We start from the raw sequence: 17,123 nt of genomic DNA, 5'->3' as shown, positions 1-17,123 counted from the left end.
AAACAGAACCAACTGAGACGGACTAGATCCAGAAGAACTGTGGCAACGTCTCCAAGACGCTTCAAGAAACCTGCTTTAAACGCAAAGGATGGTCACATCAAATGATTTAGTTAATAGAAGTTAATTGATGAATAAAATTATTATAAAACCAAATCATTATTTATGATTATTTATTTTTTGTAACACTGTAAAGTTATAAACAAGTGATAGTTGTAGTGATACATTATAAACATGACTGAAGTTGTCGTACTGAGCTTATACTGGACGTGCAGCATGACTGAACAAAAAAAACCGCTTCAATTAAAATCAACAGGGTCCATCTAAACTAGTATCCATGGTTTCCAAATTTTTTAAATCGCATCACGGACATAGTGTGTTAAAAATAGCATAGCAGACTTTCTACTTGTTGATGCACATCTACACTACAGATACATATAGTGATTCTGTTCTGTCAAACAATACTGTTGAGCTACCAGATAAGATCAAACGGCTTTCACTCAATACTCAATGTCAATACTCAATGTACCTCACTCAAAAAAACTTGACGAAATGCTATTTAAAAGTGAAACTATTGTAAACTGACGTCATTGTGCTGTGTGCCCCATTTAGTCCTCAATAAGGTCATCTGCCAAGAGGGTTTAGTGTGATATTGCAGAGGAGGACTGCAGTAGTTTGTCTTCTAATGCTCCTCTGATAGGTTCTTCACTTTTGAAGGCAAATGCATTAATTCCCTGCAACTTCTTCCTTATTACAACATGATTTCCAGAGTGACTTCTCATGCTATGACAGTACACTTTCATTCTTTGGAAGATGTTGCATGAGAAGGTCTCAATGCACCACATGAACTGTGGCATTCCAGCCATATTTTCAACTCACTAGAGATTAAATCTTTACAAGGTCTTTATGTGACCCTGGACCACAAAACAATATTTGTATCAATAGCCCAAAAAAAACTTTGTATGGGTCAAAATTAATGATTTTTCTTTTATCCCAAATATCAGTAGGATATTAAGTAAAGATCATGTTCCATGAAGATATTTTGTAAATTTCCTACAGTAAATATATTAAAACTTAGATTTTGATTTCACCCCCAGATTCCAGATTTCCAAATAGTTGTATCTCAGCCAAATATTGTCCTGTCCTAACAAACCATACATCGATGGAAAGCTTCTTTATTCAGGTGATGTATAAATCTCAATTTTGAAAAATTTACATGTACACTTAAGTTTTGTGGTTCAGGGTCACATATGAGAACGCTACAGATTTTTTTTAGAAATACAATGAGAAAACAACATGAATAACTATAAAACCACATGAGACGCACATCAAAGTTTCTTCACAAGCTGGAAAGTTCCTAGCCTGGTTAAAACCAGACCCTTTTCAGTTGAAACCGAGTTAGGGTCTGGCAAAGCCTATTAGACGTCTCGTTTCTAAAGGGGCGTCACCGACGGACCTCGTTCAAATGCCTCTGGGCGCAATTGGATAGACATAAAACCAATCAGAGCAATGAAGGAGATGACGTATGCAGACTTGAAGGCTTCAGGTGTTGTTCTTTGCTCGGGTTTTAACGCAAAGTTAAAGTTTAAATCACTTAAAACAGACGCGATAGCAGTTTCGAACGAATGTTCCTCTGCAGCATCCATCTTTGTAATGTACAAAATCTGCTTTACCGTCGCTGCGCTGTCGTCATCGTGTAAACCCCGCCTCAACGTTTCTGATTGGTGCCGCGATTTCGGCAGCACAGAAACGAGCTAGATAGTCCTCTTTGCCAGACTATTCTGTAGAGAGAATTGAAATTCGCCGGAAGTAGTCTGGGTTTTCCCAGGCTAGAAAGTTCCCACAGGAGCCATTAATGCTCAATGCAAAGCCAAGAGTTACTGGGGACAATGAAAGTCTTAAAGACTTCACGATCAGCGTTGGGGAGTAACTAATCAATATAAGCAACAATACTAACTACATTTTCAAACTTTCAAACAGTGTACAGTAGCATTTGCAATAAAAAAAAAGTTTTCCAGTAATAGTGTTGTAGTATAACTAAACACTAGATAGCAGTTTTCAAAATCATACTGATTTGCACATGCGCATTTACTGCAGAGAAAACTGATATATCAAACACACTTCACTGTCTTTCTCTTAAATGTAGCACTGGAAAATCTGACTCACTCTAGCGAAACGGTTCAAAACAACTAAGATTCTTTAAGTTTGGTCAATTTCTTAAAGTGAGTAACAAAAAGGTAGATTGGTCTACTCTGAAAAAAAAAAAAACTAATTATTCCTAACTAATAGTTGGTCACACTAGTCCTTTAGACAAATTCTTAACATACAGGCTAGGTTAATGCAACTGGCCCCAGGTTTGATAAACTATCTGGCTGTCACCGTTTTGTAAGAGGAAACACATTACACAACAGCTTAAGGAAACTCTCATTAATGCCAACAATTCTTCAAGCTGAATTAGACTCAGCGTCACTCCTCTATTACATACTGTAGGCACTACTATTTGTAGATGGATTGTCCTGAAAACAAAGGGTCAAGTAGACAGCAGGATACCTACATAAATCTTAGTCTAATATGAATTTAAAAAAGGGAAGACATTCACCCTCTTCCTCCAATACTGTGGGCTACAGTACAGACACACATAGATACACAGAGCTAGAGTGCCATTGTGGGCCTAGTGTTGTTTCTGGACTGGTCAGAAGGGAAAAATTTACTCACATGGACACAGGGCTCAACGTGCATGTGTGTGAGAGAGCAAAGATACCGTTCTGGCCAGAACAGTGTGTTTACTTGTGCTGACATAAAAATGGGTAAAATTACAGGCTTCAACTAGCCAATTAGATGACTGAACAGGTACTTGACTGATCTAAATCAACTAAATCATGTATAATTGGACTGGTTTTGGGTTCATCGCACCTCAAGGTCTTTTAGAGGGAGTTCTTTCATTAAAAAAACCTACTGTAGGAGCAGCACAACCACAGAGGGGCAGTCGTGGCCTCATGTATAGAGAGTCGGACTTGTAGCACGAAGGTTGCAGGTTTGAGTCTCAGCTCTTGCAAGGATTGTAGGTGGGGGGAGTGAATGTACAGCGCTCTCTTCCAACATGACTTCAATACCATGACTGAGGTGAGACCCTTGACCAAAGCGGCCTTAACTGCTCCCTGTGCTCTGCAGCAATATGGCTGCCCACTGAACATTTTATATGGCCCTATTATTGTTTCATCATTTGTAAACTGATGTTTACAGTTAATTTTTTTTTTTTTATTATTTCAATACCATTTGTATTAAAACTATATTCACTGAATGTAATTTAAAAAATTGAGAATCGAATCGAGAGCTTGTGAATCGTAATCGAATAGGGACATCTGAATCAATACACAACCCTACTTCATGTTTTTTTCCACTTTCACTTTACATGGATCAAATCTCTAGTTCCCTTAAACATTTAGCAGTTACTGAATTTCAACAAAGACATTATACATACCAAGACAATCGCCAACTGACCTTTGCAAAGACCTGCCTTCGTTACTTTTGCCATGTTTGACAAGCAATGCGGCTCTTACACGACACATGTTCCCACGTAAGTTAAAGTCCACTGACATTAATCTACTCTCCTGTCTAGTTTGTCAGACAAAATGGCAGATTCTGCATTATGATTGGTCAGATCGCCTGTCAATCAAACTCTCGTGGCGAAGGGTCAATTGGTAAAGTCATTGTGTAATGTTGTAATGTCAGATGTTATTTTTGGCTTGAAATATGTTATTCAAATACAAGTTTGTCAAAAAGTTTTAGGGATTTCAGCATTTCCCCATTAGTAGATAGAAAATGGTTTTGCAAAAATGGCTGTCTAGAGGCACACAACGTGAACTGACTTACTTTAAAATTGAAGTTGTTTTTAATTTGGTGAAATTTTTAAAAATAGAAAAAAGTCACAATTCTTGTATTTCATGACCATCATTGAAACTTTAAATCAGTGCTAATGCACTTGCATCCATCTCTGAAAAACAAACAATGTAGGCTAGATAAAGAAAACCGAGGCATCCTCACCTTTCTACGAGAAGCTGCAGCTGATTCATGCAGCTCTTGATTTTGTTTTGTGCCTCTACGTTGAGCATTTCGCCAGTATCGAGTCCATTAATCTCCATGATGATGTCACCAGGCTGAAGACAGGCCGTCGCTGCCTTACTGCAAGCATTCACCTTTAGACAAAAACATTCAACCAATCAGAACTCAGTCTCGTACAGTCTGTGCACCATTAAGAAGAAAACCAATTAAATTTGAGTCTTAATGAATTTTAAAAACAACACAAATTACTACATTGTTTAAACTACTTCAAGATACAATTTTGTTTTTCTTGTTTTCTTTTCTTGTTCTTTGTGATGAATGGAACACTGTACAACCAGCCCTGCTCATTTAAACTGCACAGAAACATTATGCAAGTAGCTAACATAGATATGGTCTGTTGAATTATTATTAAATGTTTATAGCCTATATTTACTCCATTTATATTCCAACTTGTTTTACAGTGTGTGGATTTAACTGCCACTGTTAGATGGGTTCTAAACAGGTTTTCTGAACACTTTCTCATCTGTCATTTGGTTAAAAAGTCCTGCCCCAAACTTGGTTGAGTCAATGTTGCTGTGTCAAACAGAGCAATGTTTTAATAACACCACAGACTTTTCTTACAGCATCAACCCACCAATGGATTACTAGTGTTAAAGTTGGCAGGAATCTTAAAAACAACTAGACAGGGGCCGCTGTTAGTTAAGCAAAGATTCAAATCCCCTCAAGACTCAACAGTCAATAAGGCCACAACCTCATTAGCAGGGAAGGAGGAAAGCAACACCTCAACTCGATTCCAAACACACAAACTGACCGGCACAGAGAGGCCCTACAGACTGCCAGTCAGTCAGCTGTTGTTGTTGTTGTTGTTGTTGTTGATGTTAGCTGAAAGTGAAGGGGCAGAGGTGCCATGTCTGAGGACCTCCTCGAGTCCCAATTAACTGTTGCTACAGAGACACACAATGGAGCGCGTCTCGTGTAATCAGAGTACGGCTCGCTTCTTGTGGAGTGTGACTATCCTTCCCCTCTGTGTTTGACAGTGGTGAAGATCTAAGAGACAGATGAGCACTTCACACCCTCATACTTCACTCCAGTATATGAATTATACAGTAACTCTCAGTGGCGTCAGGTATTTTTATAGGAATATCTAGGTAGATAGTTTCTGAGGTTTTTCTCACGCAACAGTGTCAAAACATGTACGTAAAGCTTGAGGAATCTGGAAGAGTCTGGAAGATTTGTGCCCATGCCAAACTCCTGCTACTACACTCTGGCCTGTCTCTCCATGTGGCCCTTTGGAGCCCTGTTAAAAAAAAACACCCCATGCTGTTCTATTCTGTTTGTCTTACAACCTCTTTCAAAAGCACTAATTTTCCTCACATTTTAGCTGTTGAGGGAACAACACAAACATAGAAGTCTGAGACAGTGAGGTCCCTAAAGGGTAGTTCGCACGAACATGAAAACTGCATCAAGCACATTTGAGCTCACATTTACTATTTGATGAACTGAATATATGTGCGCTGACTAATATTTGTGTGAGAATAAAAGAATTAATCAAATGTGTTCATCAAATAAAGCAATCAGTTCCGGAGTCCTAAAGTGTTTCGCAATGTCTTTATGAACTTTTTAAAGCATCAAAGTTTTGGAGGCATAGCCTTTCAATGAAGAGACAGAAATCTCTCAGGTTTCATTACGATTAGCTTCAACTGTGTTTCAAAGATAAATTATAAAAAAAAGTCTTATGGGCTTGGAACAACATGGGAATGAGTACATGACGATTTTCATTTTATCGGTGAACTGTACCTTTAATAATGCATTTGCAACAGTGTGGTAATGGGAAACAATAAGGATAATGAGAGCCATAAATTTGAAAATTTCAGTGTTCTAAAGCGGTTTATGTTTAAATGCAATGGAATTCTGGGTTACAAAGCAGATGTGACCAGGATCTGAAAGGAAAAGTTCCATTAGCTGCCTTTAATTAGAAACACTATGGTGTATATCTGGATCACAACATGGAATTTGTTTGCATGATATAAACTTTAGTTTTTTACTTGAGACAAACTGTTTTGGCTCAATTTGAAAATTGTCCCAAAGCCCATGAAAAACAAAAATAAATGGGTTCCAGAAGTACAGCAGATTCTGAACTTCTCAGCTGAAAAACAGGTCTTCCACAACTGTCTGAGTGCTGAAAGCTTGAAGTTAAAAAACAGCAATTGATTACTGTTCTGAGAGACCAGACTCATTTGTTTTGTTTGTTTATAGTTTAACGCCATACCAGTTACCACAGCATTATTCATGGTGTAAAAAGGGAAAACAATGAAAGATATATACCTTTATAAGATGTTTATTTCTTTATTTTTGATAAAAATTCAAAAAAATTCCAAATTCTAATGGTTTTAAAAAGGGTCAACTGAAAAGTAAAGAGTCCTAATGTAGTTCAAGAAGGATCTTCATCTATTAACAAAAATGTATGGAATCGAATTATTCAGGTGTGGAATGTAGATACTTTGGGCCCGAGTTATTTTCAATGTTTCTTTCCACCAAGCACAGGATTGATTTTGCAAAGTTTATTGGGGTGTATGACGCAAAACTTTCTTGGATGTTTACAAATTGTTGGCGATAATTGTTTGGATTTGTTTGAGATATTTTCTTTCTTGTTAGATCCATGGTTATGTTTGTTTTTTTTTGTTATTCCAAGGTGAACCCAGTGATTCATGCTGTGCTTAAACCTAAATTTTACCCATGTTTGCATAAGTTCATATTCATATTTTCTATTATTCTAAAAAGCGAATGGAGAATACCTGCAAGGAAAAAGACGTAAAAAAAATAAAAAATAAAAAAAATAACTTGACCATCTGCAATGCAATACAATAACCAGGAGCTTCCACTTTAATTATACAGGTCTTGTTTGGTTGAAGTAGTCAGGGAGACAGAGTGCAATACAGTGTGTAATGAGAAAAGTTAGGTATAAGCCATCATTGCTTTAATCACTGATGCAAAAAACAAGGAGATAAACCATGTTTTGGACTGGTACTTTTGTGAACGGGGATGAAAACAAACCTTGGAAACTGTTATGGCCTTCTTGAAGTCTCTCCCTCCAGAAATTCTGAACCCCCAGGGGGACGGGCCAATCAGGTTCACAGTAAATGGCATCATGTGACCACAGGCTGCTGCCCAATGCTCTCAGAAGTGCTGCGAGAGGAAAAAAGGAGGAGTGTGAGAAGAGGCAAAAAACCCACAGATGGAGAGAGCGTCGGTCAAGTTTAACTTGACATCAAGCTGAAATGCCACAGATGTGTCTCATAGTTTCCACATCTCTGAACCACTGGCTGCTGTTGAAAGGTAAACTGCCTACACCTGCTCTTCTGAACACCTTTCATCCTATTCCACATGACTGCAGCTCAAATACACAGACACTGCAGCAATCGGGAATCATAGAGAGGTGCCACATGACTGACATTCCTGGAGTGTGTTTCTGAAGCTGTAGCACCCATAAGGAGAGCAACAAACCACTTCAGATTCAGTTTGAGTTTCTTAACACAAAAATGCAGTTTAATATTTTGAACTGATTAAAATTTGTGATTTTTTTTTTAATTAATATTCAAACAGATACACTATTTACAGGTGACAAATCAAACAAAAATAACCAAGGTCAACAAAACATACATGACAGCCAACATGATTTGTGTGTAGAAAACGATAATAGTAATAATGTTGACAATAATAATGATGATTATAATAGCATTAATAACAAACCTTGGTTGATGAAGGATGAGGAAGGTGATTAAGTAATAATGTTAATAGTAGTAGCAATAATAATAATAATAATAATAATAATAATAATATTAAGTAAGGAGGTATGTATAATTAGTTCTTTTCCCACTTTCCATCTTTTCTTCACCCTCTTTCCTAGGGCTGGGTATCGATTCAGATGTTCCAGATTGATTCGATTTCAATTCACAAGCTCTCAAATCGATTCGATTTCGATTCTTGATTCAATTTTCGATTTCGATTCTCGATTCAATTTTCGATTTCGATTCTCTATACTCGATTCTCGATTCAACTCAATGAATATAGATTTAATACAAATACTATATTTATAAAAAAAGAACAGTGAACATAAGTTTACAAGTGGGTAATAAATAAAAAGAAATTAAGAGCCACAAACCTGTATATTTAACGCTTTTATTTTAGGTCTACTTGGGTACATTAAAACAGAACCCATCTCAAATTTTCTAATGCATACAATTATGTTAAATAAATACAATACAAATTTGATTCAAGATGAAAAATGTATGCTGAAAAAAGTCAGAACAGTCGCATTCCTTGATCAAACAGGATCAAGTTATTTCATTTTTAAGATAAATAAATCATACAAAAAAAAAAATTATAGATTCGTGGCCTTTGAGAATCGATTTTGAATCGACCACATTTTTAAAAACTATTAATTGAAAAATCGACAGCCCTACCCTTTCCTTTATGTTCCAGTAAATGTATTTATATCATCATATATGTGAAAATTAGTTAAAGAAATTACTAAAAGGATAATATTTTTTAACAAAGGAGCCATCATTTTGACAAAAAAAATCAGACGCATTTAATTATTACAATATTCACAATTCTGGTACTTTAAAAGCAACAAAATAATATTGCAGCTAGATTAAATATTTAAATTAATAAATAAATGCCCAGCCATTGTGTAGATCTTCGTAACCTTGGACATTCATAATGATGAGCTCTTTGGAGCCGTGATAGTGCACTGTACCCTCTTTAAATGCACTGAACCTCATTGAGACCACGGTAAACAGTGCTGCAAACATTTATTACTAACATATGTGCAGGGCAATGAGCACCCATGTAGAAGACCCTAGGGTTTACGGAGACATCTGCTCCACACAGAAACCAAGCAGAACCACGACCAAGACCACCACAATATATAGTAGTCAAGACATCTTGCTTTTTAGACAAGACTTACCAAGAACTAACGTAAAAAAAAATAATAATAAAATAAAAAATATTATATATATATATATATATATATATATATATATATATATATATATATATATATATATATATATATATATATATATATATATTATTTTACTTTGCACACCCTCATGTTATTCAAAAATTTGCACAACTTTTTTTTTTCAACTGTGGAACATAAATAGATTCATTAAGTGTGCAACCAAGACTGTGCTGGTCGCTCTTTAACATGTCATTACAATAAATGGAGACTGAAAATTGCAAGCATCATAAAAGATGCAAAAACCTCAAAATTTTAATATAAGTGATCCATACGACTTGTGTGTTATATTCCAAGCCTTTTGAAATATATAGCTTATTAATAGCTTTCTAGCTTTGTTTTGATGGCTTCCGAAGGCATTTAGAAGCTGAAAGCATCATTCATTGCAACCGCATGGAAAACAGCGACAGGTACATTATTCAACTGGCGATGCAAATGCATTGACTACCAGTGGGAGCACAGACAGCGATCTGCAGCCTGAATCAATTATATATGTGCTTAAATGATAGCAGATTTTTCTCTTTTCTCTTTTTTTGGGGTATACTGTATCTTTTAAAGATACAGAAGACACAAGTGAAGCCTTGGTCTGCAGCAGTCTTGTACAAGATCCCACTAAGAAACTGATGAACTATTTACCTGACAGTTAAAACATTCCTGGACTCTCTGGTGGAACAAAAACTGTTCGATGCAGGATCAAGTGGCATATGAGAACCGGCTTAGTTGTCAGTCAGCACATGGGCTCTGGTATGTGATCTGTGATGATTTTTATAGCGACTATAAATATCTCAGATTAGAAATACGATGTAAAACTACTGTTTTGGGGTGTGGACAGTTTGCTTTCCCTCCGTTACTGAACTGTGTTTTACAGCCTTTATCTGTCCCTGTCGGTCTGCTTACCCTGATGTGACCTTTGATAGTTTCAATGTACTTATGCAACAATGAAGGGAAAAAGCCACTGTTTACACCCAATCAAAAGACTCCAGTCATTTAAGGGCTGGTCAACTATACACTTACATTTTCAGAGCTATTTTCAGTCACAAACTACACAAACTTTTTATTGAAAAAATACTTTTTTTTTTCATAAATATTTAAATATTTTATATTTAATATTTAATTATTCAAGCTTATTTCTTATTTTAACATTTAGACTATATTTCCCATTAAAAGCTAACCTAAAGTTAATAGCAAACACTTTTATAACACTGTTACTGTACATATAACCTTTAGCAAATATCACTGAATATTAGTTTTTCATTGTTTTGCCTAATTTGAATTTCATCTAAACTCATTATGGTTCATTTAAAAACAAAATTAGACAAAATAGTATTTTAATAAATAAATGTACATTATAAAGCTATGCTTAAAAAGACAAAGTAAAATTATTTTTATTTTGAAATCTAGACAAAATAGTATAGAATTGTAATATTAATTAATTCCAATATAAATACTTATTTTCATACCGTTTATAACACTGTTATATTCATACGGTTAATTATTACGTTATGCCTAAATTGATTTGTATGTATTTATTATAATGTAATTCTAAATTTAGATGAAATGGTATAAGAATTTTAATATCAGTCATGAAAATATTTTATCATATTAATATCCTTAAATCAAATAGTACTTGGTCACAATCTGAAAGACAGTATAACTACTTCCTGAAACATTTGAAAAACACCTCACTTGCATTTTTACTCTCACTTGCAAATCATTCATGACTAAAAATAGCACAAATACAACCGTTTTAGCATAATCTTAGCATAACCAGCTGACACCATTCACTCAGCATATAGAGTCATACAACCCAGCCTTACTGCACATATACAGAACCAACTGTGTTTTGAAAAGGCCGTATGGCTCATACACCCCTGATAATGATGTAATTAAAGAAAGAATTTAAGACATCTGCCCGTGTAAACACTGTAGATAGGTCAGCGTCTGCGTCACACTGTCCTGAATTTGCTATCAAAAGGAGAAAGTGTGTGAAAGCCTGAAATTGGTTCCATGCACGGGACAAACATACACCCGCAAGCTCTCATGTCTCTCCTACCCAGCGTGACCCAGTTGTGGCTACAGATGTCGCTGCATTCTTGGAGAGTTTGAGTCCCAGGGAATGCAAATCTATCCCACCATTAGCTCTCCAGGCAATTAGCAGCCTTAACGATGCCTCTGTTCAGGATCTCTCTTAATTACTGCGGCCTCTAGGCTGCTCTGCGCTGTTGTTGAGTTTTTTATGTAATCACAGAGGAGGCGGCAGCCACATTTCCGTCCCCTCTGAACTTCAATTAATCCAACATGTTAGCGAGGATCCCGGCTGCTCTCATTAGCATCAGCCGAACAGAAAAGAACTACTAGATTCACACAGAATCACTGCACTTCAGTGTTTTTAGCTCTGAATGAAGGGGAGAAATTCTGCCGAATTGATCTGAATATGGTAATTAAGCAGTAAAAAATGTTTTGTTCCATTTTATTATTTGATAAAACCAATCCATTAGGATGGTATATTCATAGTGAATCAGCATAGCTGTATATTAAGTGTTTTAGGACAGTTGGAATGCTGTTTTAACCAGTCAGATTCCAGAACAGAAGCTATCAATTTCAGTTATATCTTAACTGCACTTCACTATGGAATTTTAATAACTAAAACAAGCAGAGACTTTTTTTTTTTTCGGAAGAAATTAATACATTTATTATGCAAGGGTGGATTCAACTGATTAAAAGTGATAATTAAAGGGGCTGTAAGTAGGAATTACTCCCATCTAGTGGTGAAATTGTATTTTGCATTCAAACTAATTCTGCTCTCCAGCGCCTCGCTTTTTCAAATGCGCGTTGCATCTACGGTAGGCGATATGTACCAAAAAGCTTTGACAGGATGTCTTCTAATAGCACTTCGTTTTGGCGACGATGTTTTCTTCTCCTGTGGCGCGGCATATGTATGGTCCATAATAAGAATGCAATCCAGACTTTTAATCTTGCCGGTGCAGTTTCAAGCGCCTCTCACTGCTCTGCACCTGCGTTTCTGGCTCTGACCGAAAACGCGTTGTGGAAACGCGTTGGCTTAGTACTTTTTGTCCCTCTCTGCTATTATAGTTTTGCAAGATGGCGGAACTACATGGAAGCCTCCGTCGACCTACCCGTCCCATGTATATAAAGATAATAAATTCTTCATTTACGAGGATTAGTTTAAACATTGGCATAGGTATTTGTACACCATTGAGGGCATATTTATGAATAAAAATATTGATTTTAGATAATAAAATACCTAAAAATTTTAGGGACTTATTGTCCCTTTAAGACATTTAATGCAGCATAACCATTTTAACATTAATAATAATGTAATTATTTTTAGCAGCAAATCAGCAGATTATAATGATTTCTGAAGGATCATTTGACACTGAAGACTGGAGTAATGATGCTGAAAATACAGATCTGCATCACAGGAATAAATTACATTTTAAAATATATTAAAAGAGAATACATTTGTTTTACTGCAATAAAATCTAACAATATTATTGTTTTTACTGCATTTTGTCAACCTTTGTGTAAATGTTATTTATTTTTTTTTAAATCCTACCGATTACAAATTTTTGAACCACTGTGCATTTCTGAGCTGACCCAACATCATCAAAAATTAAAGTATGTAAACAAAGAAATGCAGAAAAGTAGGTAATCAAATTTTATATTTAAAATCAAATGTGTACAATAGAGGTTGTTTCAAAGCAGATTTACAGTATTAAACAGGGAAATGTTCTGACAGCTTTTACCAAATGGCATGCAAACCAATCTTAACTGGACAAGACAGTCATTTTAATTCATTAACATGACAAGATTTAAGCACCTGACTAATCCACAACAAACAATTAATAGTATGGACATGGTTCTGAACCTTTTTCCAGGGCTTTTTTTTTTATATAAATCAAGGGAAGGAAAGGCAGGGAGGGTAGCTCTGCATAAAAATAGACATTGTTCGACTGACTGGAAAAGTTAAAAAGTATTTGCATCTCAAAAATAAAAGGCAGGTTTGGGGGAGTCCATGTTTCCATGTTGACATTTGTTGGCGTTTGCCAAAAGACCATTAGCTCGAGTTTCTTTTGCTTCAGCGAGAGGAAACTTAAGGAGATGTGAGAACGGAAAACTGGCAAACCGGTCAACTGGTTTTACACATTTAGATACATAGTAATGGCTATGCAATGCTAACTGCACAGTAACACTGGATAAGCTGATCTTCTTGGTGTTCTTATGAACAAAGTGAAAGAAATCTGTGTCCGCTCGGGGTGATTGTTTCCTAACAACACACCTGACATGCAGCTATTAGCTTTTGGTTTCGCTCAGCATTAGTCCATGACTCAGCTCACAGGTTAGAGCCATCAGGGACTGGTATTACTGGTTTAAACTGGACAACTTTCCCCTCATATTGCATGTTTTCACAGTGACCAGTCTCAGGACATTATTTAAAATGAGGCATAGAGTTGATATAATACAAGAACAAATCGAAATACCTCAGAACTGTAAGAATGGCATGTAAACGATTACGGGAACTAGATTTTAATGAAAAGCCAGTATTCCAGGATCTGAATGGAACGGGTGTTGAATCAGTGATGCACTGGAATAAATTCTAGAATGAATATGAAAATTAAAATGAAAACCTAAACTAGAGCTGCATTATTCTGGATTAAAAAAAAAAAATACATTTTTTTTTTTAAATAAATAAAAATGTGTTGCAGTCATTGCAAAAAGTCAATGTAAGCAAAGTTAAAGTTTATAAAAAATATTTAGCTTTCACCATTTTAAGGAATAATCGTAACATAACAGACATTTGGTTTCTGTTATCAGATCTGTTACTGCTACTATTTTCATCCCACTTTTGCCTTTCATACTAAAGTTGAATGACATTTTTGACCTAAATTGCAATGGTTGTAATTTTAGTCCAGCCCTAGATCTAATTTATTTTCAAGTCCCAACTATCAACCAATGTCCCCATTTTACACTCATACAGTATACCCAAAATATTCTGAGCAGGAATTAGCCAGGGCTGAGAGACTGTCAAAAAACATTTGCATAGTTACAACCGTTTCACATCTAAGTGAGGGTGTGAGAGAGAGAACACATAAAGCTGCCTTTTTTTGTATGGTACATTGGCACTCAGTTTAAATTTGATAAAGTCAGAGGATTTCTGAGAAAAGCCTACAGAGCCAGTGAAACCTGACATGCCAAACATAAGGTTTTAGCACCTATCACTACAAAGTAAGTTTGAGGATAGTGAAACGGTACAAGCTCACAAAACCTGTCAAGAAGTCATTTCACACTGAAAGCAAAAGAGAAGTGTTTTTTTTTTATAAATGAAAGAATTTAAAGTCTATTTAATAATACGTTTGGCCTTTTGCATTCTGAATTTCACATTCAGAGTAATTAAGGCTGTCAACAAACACAGGATGAAAGAATACTAATGTAGGCTAACTGTATTAAAAACATACTAAATTGAATCAGTTAACTGATTTGAATCAAACTGTCTACAGAAAACAATCATTCAAATTTTAATCAAATTGTGTGCAGAATCATTTAAGTTTTTTTTTTGGTTTTTTTGCATTTGGCATTTAGCAGATTAGAGCTGGGCAATATAGTTTACATTTTGTGATGATATAATCAAACAGCTGAGATTTGCTATATATCACTTTACATAATCTCAAAGATTTTCAACCTACTTATTTATTTATTTACGCGTGTATTTATCTTTGCATTGCATTGCATTAATTAGAAACGGATGCAAAATGTTGTTAATTTTGCATAACTGTCATGAAAATTATGCCACAAAGCCTAGTAATCTTTTTTATGCAAATTATTTCTCTTTTTTTTTCCTCTACATTTTGTGATGAAATGTGACTCCAACAGGTTCTTGATCAATTCTGAGAGATTTGTCAAGCTGAACAATATTTTAGCCTAATCGACAGACCTACTCCTGTTTGTAGTACAATATTGCCCTAAATGTAAAGTAGCTTGATCAAGCTTTTTCATTCTTTCCAACACTGGCACCAATCATTCTTTTCAGATGCTTCTCTGAAATGCTAACAGAAAACCCATTCAGTTTCCTTCAGCGTTAAAAACTGAGTGACCAGACAGTAAGGTCAGCCAGGAAGCTATATGACTGAAATAGCATGCTAATGAGGATACTGAAACCCTAGATATTCACTGCAAGCAAGTGCTTTGAGAAATGTCAGAACGTCTGGTTGTGCAGTAATTACTGTTCCTGCAGCCACTCAAATATTTCCACAGCCTATAGAAATCAGAAAGCATTCCAGGTTCAAACTGAAGGATCATCTCCTGTTTTGCATAAAGTGTCACCTCTCACCTCATGCTTATTAACAAAAAGATTTCCCAAATCAAAACACATCCAGTTTAAACAAGTAGGTTAAGTTAGTCTTATGTTTAGCCGAGGCGAATGCAGTGCATTCTTTATATGTTTACCTTGAGGTAAAAATTTGTGACACCTTTAATAAAATTGAATAATTATTTTATTTTCACACAGTAAACACCTTGAGTGACTCATCATGGGCTAAAAAGCTGGGAAACTATGCCAATTCCAGTATTCAGATCTGTGGGAAAGTTATTATATCGGAAGCAGTTACATAGCAGCTTTGAATAAAGTGAAGGTCTTTAGTAGGTATTTGTGTGCCTGTGTGAGTCTATATTCCTAAACTTGCTGGTGTTGTTTTGGGTTAGATCTAAACAAATCTGGTGGAAGATGTGAATGAAGAATTTCTGGTACAACAATACTACATGACATGATCAAAACATGATGTGGCCTGGAATATTAGCATACACTCACACACACACACACCTCAAAGTCATCCAACAGCTCTTAAATAGCCAGGATTTTTCCATCTCTCAGTCTTCCTGAAGTACGGAGGAATCGAGTATTATGCACACAGATTCATTTCACCCATGTACATACTTGACTCTAGCCTTTATACTAACTTGGTTTATTGTATGGGCTCTCCTTTAACGGAGAAAAAAAAAATCAGACCATCTCAGGAAGTGGACAGTTTCTTATTCTAGTAGGCTAATACTGGAAAATACTGATGATAATAAAAACAACTCACTGCTGTAAAATGATAATTTAAGAACTTTTTTTATATTAATTGTTTTTCAATCGATTGTTTTTAATTACAGACCTGCTTCTCAGTCCAAATTCAGCAATTAAATTCAGCATTAATTCAGAATTTAGCATAATAAGGGAGTCTTCGAGTAGGGCATAGCTATGAAACAATAAAATGATAATTATCACAATGTCATTTTTCTTTGAAACGATAACGATAAAAAGAGCTTGATTAATGTTCAATATGATTTTGTGCCGTTTTCATTCTACAAATTGTCATCATTTACACCATGGTATTGTGGCAGAAATGTGGGATATTTACACTGAACAAAATTATAAACGCACTTTGTTTTTGCCCCCATTTTTAATGAGGTGAACTCAAATATCTAAGACTTTTCCTATGTACACAAAAAGCCTATTTCTATCAAATCTACTTCACAAATCTGTCTAAATCTGTTTTAGTGAGAACTTCTCCTTTGCCGAGACAATCGATCCCCCTCAAACAGGTGTGGCTAGACAGCATGATTATTGCATAGGTGTGTCTTAGCCTGGCCACAATAAAAGGCCCCTCTAAAATGTGTAGTTTTATCACACAGCACAATGTCACAGACGTCACAAGTTTTGAAGGAGCATTCAATTCGGCATGCTGACTGCAGGAATGTCCACCAGAGCTGTTGCCCATGAATTGAATGTTCATTTCTCTACCATAAGCCGTCTCCAAAGACGTTTCAGAGAATTTGGTACATAGAATTTTTAATTGATTTTAACTGGGGTTATGAAAGTGAAAAAAAGTGAAAGTCGTGACATACGCCAGGTATGATGACCCATACTCTGCATTGGTGCTCTGCATTTAACCCATCCAAGTGCACACACACAGCAGTGAGAAGTGAACACACACCCGGAGCACTGGGCAGCCATTTATGCTCCGGGTGTGTGTTCACGGTG

The 17,123-nt window shown here is 35.8% G+C and overlaps 1 protein-coding gene across 3 annotated transcripts in view; it reads right to left on the bottom strand.

Annotated features, from left to right (window-relative positions):
• LOC132097508 (PDZ and LIM domain protein 2-like) overlaps positions 1–17,123 on the bottom strand; it is a 64,357-nt gene that overhangs the window by 41,226 nt on the left and 6,008 nt on the right. For all 3 annotated transcript variants that reach the window (XM_059503259.1, XM_059503260.1, XM_059503258.1), the window contains exons 2-3: positions 7,114–7,245; positions 4,042–4,193 (exon numbers count right to left, since the gene is read on the bottom strand). In XM_059503259.1, the coding sequence (XP_059359242.1) occupies positions 4,042–4,193; positions 7,114–7,209 (248 nt within the window). In that variant the 5' untranslated portion in view covers positions 7,210–7,245. The remainder of the gene's footprint in view (positions 1–4,041; positions 4,194–7,113; positions 7,246–17,123) is intronic.

Source organism: Carassius carassius, chromosome 21, assembly GCF_963082965.1.
Source record: "Carassius carassius chromosome 21, fCarCar2.1, whole genome shotgun sequence".
In the NCBI taxonomy this organism is placed as follows: Eukaryota; Metazoa; Chordata; class Actinopteri; order Cypriniformes; family Cyprinidae; genus Carassius; species Carassius carassius.
The sequence above is the reverse complement of the archived record's forward strand: the minus strand, read 5'-3'. Positions and strand labels throughout refer to the sequence as shown.